Genomic DNA, 6,587 nt, shown 5'->3' on the forward strand with positions numbered 1-6,587 from the left:
ACTTTACAAATAAACCTGTGATATGAAGTAAGAAGTAATAATGGAATACATTAATGTTTTCCCACTTATTTCAGAAAAAGAATCAAATAGAAAAACAATTTTGTCTAAAATAGATATACTTGTCTTATTACTATTCCTTTAAAATATAAAATATAATTTAAAATATATTTTAACAGGTAGGTATTCTTAATTAAAAAAAATTAACCATTTTCGAGTAATTCGAGAGTACATCTATATCAAGTTGAACAAAAAATCTTGAACGGTAGGTACCTACGGTCGAAAGTTAGATTGACCTTACTGATGTAAAAAACTTACAGATCTACTCATTGAGTTGAATTACTCCTAAAAGATTCAGTTTTTGTTGATATTTATAAACAGTAAGAGAATATTATTTTCATACGTAATATCAAAAAAAAAAAAAAATCTGAAAAACAAAACAGAAAAGAGTTACTTTGTCGCGAGCTACCCTTTGTGATTCCGAAAAAAGATTCATGATCCAATAACATCCCCTTCTGTCTTCAAATAATACCCAATATTGGTATCTTTAATTTTGGAAGTTATGTTAGAAAAACCGATTTTCTTTGCATATCTTCTCCCACTTCAAGATGCTGACGGAATTTCGTAACTCGTAAGAAAGTATTAGTAATAGTAGTAATAGTAATAGTAATAGTTCCTTTAATGATCGGTTTCGGACATGAGTTTATTAGATAAGAGCCTCTCGCAAACTATTCGTTGAGGAAATATGCTGCAAAGAGCATTTTTGTCAGGAATAAATGCCGAAGATGAAGGTAATATTCATTTGTGTATTGATTCATTTCAAAACAATCAAAAGACCTCTCCAAATGGAGCATATTTTCGAACCAAATTTACAATGTTGAAACTGCTTATTGTCGGTTACCCTTGAGAGCTAAATACATATGTATATTGAGTCGTATGCATAAAGAAGAGTATTTTTTTTACTATAATACTATCTTTGTCAGTTGCTTATAAAATGTATAATTTCTTTTCAATAAACTGAAGTGAAAGCATTTACTACTTCTTTATGCATATACAAAATTCTAGTTGATCATTTTTCTCTATCGCTTATAGTTTTCTCAGCGTCGTCCATAATAGTCGGACAGAAATAGACTCCGTTCGACATTTTCAATAATTATCGTCATATTTCAAACGAAATCATTAACAAATTATCCATATAAATCTTCTTCTTGAATCATCCTATCTATTGAAAAACACCGTATCAAAATCATCTGCGTAGTTTCGAAGATCTGAGCATTTATAGGGACAGACAGAGGGAAGCGACTTTGTTTTATGATATGTAGTGATTGTGTTCAGCTTTTTTATTTTTATAGGCAGGATATGAATAAGGTGAAATTAATGTATAGGGATAGATAAATATTTTAATTAGATTAAAATAGATATGCAGATCGATTTTGAAATGAAAAGGTATTTGCTTAAGACAGACGTCTTCACTTCGAATTATCAGAATCTTTGTTCTTAGCCGCAAAAACTCACTGATTTTCGAGATTTGCGATATTTGGGGAGACTTTCTTCATGAGCTCATTCATGGTTGAGACAAAATGCAAAAACTAGAAATTTAACCTGTCGATTTGTAGACAGTAACACGGCATTACCAATCTTCAGCAATTGTTTTAAGAAATTCCTGGCAGATGGATCATCAAACAGTTGTAATAGAATGTTTGTGCAAAGTAGAAGTCTTTGCATATACCACCACAAAATCGATGATTTGAGGCAAGCATGACCGATACTGTTTGACGAAAATCGACAGACATTTGAGTCAATATGCCTCCAGAACATTTTGAATCGAAGTATTTCAATATCATCCGTTCAATTGCTTCCAATGCTCTTTGAGAGCATAGAGAGAGTAAAGTAAAACAATATTTTTTAAAACAAAATATTCCAAATATCGAAAATCAAAGACATTAGTGATACACTGATCCAAAAGTGAAGTGTGCAATTTGCTTACGCATATTATAATATAGGTAGGTTCAAAATCGTGGTTGTTCAGATTTTGTAAAATTAATGCAGTGGTCTGTTACCAGATAAAAAAACGATATACAATAAACGTAAAAATGTTTATTCTATATCGTTCACAATCATAAAATGAATAAGTCACAAGCATGAAGCTAATACAGTAATAAATATTAAAATACTAACAACATGTATAAACTCAGGTTGACATTATTCAACTAAAAACAGAGATAATCGAGAGAAGTTCAAATGAAAAGTCACTTGAAGTCTGGTCATCAATACATTAAATGTGAGTAGAGCAATAATATTATAATTCATATAAACAACGTTGGTCTTGAAGAGGGAAAATTTATCAATAAATACAACATTCACAGAACGAAATGCTTACAAGTTAGCAAGGTTAGAAAGTCCATCAGAAAGATAGGAGATACAAATGATAAATTATGAGTACAAAATGATAGTAATAATGAGGGAAATCACTAATCGTTGGTTTCAAGAAGAGCAGAAGGCTTGAGAACTAATCTGCATATCGAGCAAGATGAATGAATATGATATTCTCATATTCATTCATGAACTGTTGGAGAAGTTTCACAAAAATTTTTGTTTTAACAAAGAGGAGTTAATTAAACAACGTGTTTCGGTTCAGCGGAAACGGAAAGATCTGACATTACTGGAGTGTCAATGAGTCGGTCAATTAGGGTTGTCTGAGGCACCATACAGTTTGCACTTGAAATTTGGCAACTTATCTGTAGCGTAGACAAGAGCAAGATTGGAGGGGGCATGGTCAATTTTTAATGGTATAAAAGGAAACGATTTTGTATATTTACCGATGTATATCAAGTCAGATGTTTACATACAGTGAACCTACTTGAAATGGCAATAGTAAAATTAGCAGGGACAAGAAAGTAGAGTAATGAACAAAATATAGATTCTGCTTTTCTGCAGGCTTGAAAAGGGTCCCTCCTGTTAGAAACACTTGAAAATCGAGGTTCGATTCAGGTGGCTTTTATTCTATTCGGGATTGCGTCAGTGAGATTATCAATGAAAGTTTGAGGGCTGTTTTGCCGAATGTCCGGAGGAGATTTGGCGAGCTCTTGTAATTTTAACGGTGGGTCAGGTAAGCGGTGTAATTGCAGTGACCAGACATGTTCAATAGAATCTTGGTCTGGAGGGGCAGCGGGCCAATCTATTCGGTTGATGCTTTGCATCCGGCAGGATCTCCATCTATGCGTGTTAGAGTCAACAACTTCTTGTTGAGTAAGGCTTCTAAACGCATGTTAACCTCGTGACAATAATCCACAATTGATAACACTATATAAGTTGTAATAGCCCATTATAGCACATATGCGGACACATAATATATTATACACCCACAAGAAATGAGTTTCTAGTAATTTTTTTAACTCAGCAATGAATTGTCATGAGGACCATATTTTATGTGTGTCATACGCAAACATACATGCAAAAAGTAAGCAGCTCATTCTTCTATAGACACCACGAGTGAAAGGCAGACTTTAGGGGAAGGTGGGGTATGACGGGGACCTTAAGGCATTTCTTGAATAAAACCCTTCTTTATAATTGCACAATGTAGGAACTTTTATTAAGAAAATAATCAGTCTTTCTTTTTTCAATAACAATCATTCAAAACAAAAAAAAATAGTTCTTCTCATTTAAATATCTAATTTAAAAAATAACAAAATCTCACCGTCTTACCCCAACTATAGGGCAAGACGGGGTACCCCCTTGGGTAAGATGGGGTACAGAATATTCATCAGTCTTCATCTTCACATAATGGGCAGATATGGACAGATTCATCATCATTGTCTTCCACTCCTGCACAGCCACAATGCGCCCAATTAGAACAAACCTGACAAGTGATCCATCCTTCGGTAGACTCGGAATACAAGCCGTGGCAGTATAGACATGCTGTATCTTCTTTTTCTGATGTCTGAGCTTCTTCTTCAGCTTTCTTAGTTTTTCGAGATCTCTTATTTGATTTTTTCATTTTCTTTTCGCTTGAGACATCAGGTTTCGGTTTCCTACTGTTTTGTTTTTCCTCTAATTCTGTTTTATATGGAGAAGCAGTGATAATAGCTGCTTTTCCTCTTCTCCGAACTTGCCTCGTTTTTTTTTCGGCCATTCGTGGATAAGGCATTAACTGTTTGGGGCTAACCAGATGGAATGCTGCATTATCCAAAGAGTCATTTACTGAGGCTTGTTGTACTACATATGAGGTGGTAGCAGTTGGATGAGGTAGAGTGTTTGCTGAAGAATTAATGGTGGTGTGGGTGGCCGTTTGAGTATCAGGAGGTGACGAAGTTATTGTTGGAAGAACTGTCAGTGTTCGCTGTGAGGTTGCTGCTATCGAAAGTGTTGGAGTTGTATCAGCTTCGGGTTCCTTTTCAGCGTTCAATTCGATTTCGGTAGCCTCTGCAGCAATGAAATTATCTTCGGTAAAAATATGTGGATTGTAAGGCGAGATCCCACATGCTTTGAATGCATTAATTGCAGTTAGCATTGTTGCTGCCCGGATAAACGCTTGCCCGAAGAGTTCAGCCACTTGAAATTGCGAAACTACTTTCCCAGGACTAGATCTTAACCATGCTGTTAGAGCCTGATCATAAAAGATACTCAGAGGCCGCATAAAACCAACATCTGCGGGCTGTAGTTTGTGAGTGGTGTGTGGTGGAAAGCATATTATCGTCACACCGTATTTACGTGCTTCATCGATTAACTGCAAGTTTTGGGTATGAGTAGCGTGGCCATCTAAAATCAGCATAACTGGGTTGGTTTTAGAAGCGTTGGTGAGTATCACAAATTTCTGAAACCATCTCAAGAAAATTTCTGCAGTAATCCACCCAGAATCTGAACATTCAGCCCATGAGTTCGGTGGAGCTCCATTGAGAAGTTCGGGCTTCATACGTTTTCTGGGATATATGAACATTGGAGGAAGGTATGACCCTGTAGCGTTGAAACAAATTTCAATCGTTATAGTTGTGCCTCGTTCGGCCGATGTCAAAGCACCCACTTGCTTTTTACCCGTCGCTGCGATCAGTTTGGACCGTGATTTTGGCACCACCGAAACACCTGTCTCGTCACAGTTATATATCCTGTCTGGAGTAAAACGGTTATCATCAAGTGTTTTTCCTAGCAGTTCGAAAAATTTTCCAACAGACACTCTATTAAACCCAGCAGCACGAGCCGCTGAAGTATTTTCAGGCTTTCGTAAACTCAAATCAGGATGGCGGTTTAGAAATCCACGCAGCCAGTCCTTACCAGCTTTTTCCTTGAGTGCATTAAATTTGTGTTGTTTGTTGTTACGAACTGCTAACTCATAGGCTGACTTCTGGAATTCGGAAGTTGACAAACCAAATAATCTTCCTTCCATTTCTTTCAAATAGTCAACAAGTATTTGTTCTTCTTCTTCGGAAAAAACTGTTGTAATTGGACCTAAGGGAACCTTGACATTCTGTACACCATTTTCTCTTTTTCTTGCTTGGTTAACTTTACGCTCGAGTGTTGTTTGAGGAACATTGTAAGCCTTGCTGGCCGATTTGTAACCCTTTTTTCCATCCAAAACTTCTTGAATGGCTAATTTCATTTGTGCTAATTTTCACTCCACTCTCCTCTATTAGTTTTTCTTTTATAATTTCGGACCATAATCTATAAGAAATAATCAAATTAACCCAACTAATAATTATAATTTTGAATGGAATCTAAATCCAAAAAGAATAGCAAAGGAGCGGGTAAGATGGGGTCCTAACCCCGTCTTGCCCCGAAGTAGGTACCCCATCTTTCCAAACTGGACTTATAAGGTGTATTGTATTTTTTGAGGTTATAAACCAAAGCAAACCGGGACGAATTTATGAGTTAAGAATGGTAAAATAAACAAACATTAATAAAAAAATATATCACGCACCTTGTATAACATATATTATGAACAGTCACGCACTTTACACAAGCCAATAATTAGATAAAACCACGTATATTTCGAAAAACATACTTACCAAGTGGGTGCCTGCACTTCTACGCCTAAATTTTACTAACACTAACTGATACTGATGAATACCGTCAGATGGCGTTAAAATGAATTTTCTAGTGGCACTGCATTATCTATTTTGGTATGGTCCCCATCTTACCTCGCTACCCCGTCTTACCCCACCTTCCCCTACTTGTCACATATCCCTGTTTGTTTATTTATTGACGTTATAGATAGACCCAGGTCAGGATCTGGTGTGATAAGCAAATGACTTTTTTTTGTCCTCCGCTCAATAGAATTTTGTTGCACACCAAATTGGTCAATTCTGAAACTATCAAATGACCAAATGACAACAATGACGCACATGGGGTATTTTGGACATTCCTTTGTTTGTTATGTTTCCATTGAAAGTGCAACTATCGACTTCGGCGTTATTGGGTCATTCACTTTAGGGTAAATAATATTCCGTAGAACAATGAGATCATAATTATATGGGAAAATCAACAGTTCTGGGAGATGCTGGTTCGATAGATTCCAATAATTTATGCTCAGATACCCAAAGCTTGATCTCGTAATGAAGGGCTCGATTGACGTATCCATATCGACTCTTTTCCAATTG

At 36.0% G+C, this 6,587-nt stretch overlaps 1 protein-coding gene across 1 annotated transcript; it reads right to left on the bottom strand.

Annotated features, from left to right (window-relative positions):
* Window positions 1-3,760: 3,760 nt before the first annotated feature.
* Window positions 3,761-5,590, bottom strand: LOC123310379 (MFS-type transporter clz9-like). The gene has a single exon (XM_044893847.1). It carries the CDS (start codon window positions 5,588-5,590, stop codon window positions 3,761-3,763), a length of 1,830 nt encoding a protein of 609 aa, XP_044749782.1.
* Window positions 5,591-6,587: the final 997 nt, after the last annotated feature.

The sequence above is a fragment of the Coccinella septempunctata genome, chromosome 3 (genome assembly GCF_907165205.1).
Source record: "Coccinella septempunctata chromosome 3, icCocSept1.1, whole genome shotgun sequence".
In the NCBI taxonomy this organism is placed as follows: Eukaryota; Metazoa; Arthropoda; class Insecta; order Coleoptera; family Coccinellidae; genus Coccinella; species Coccinella septempunctata.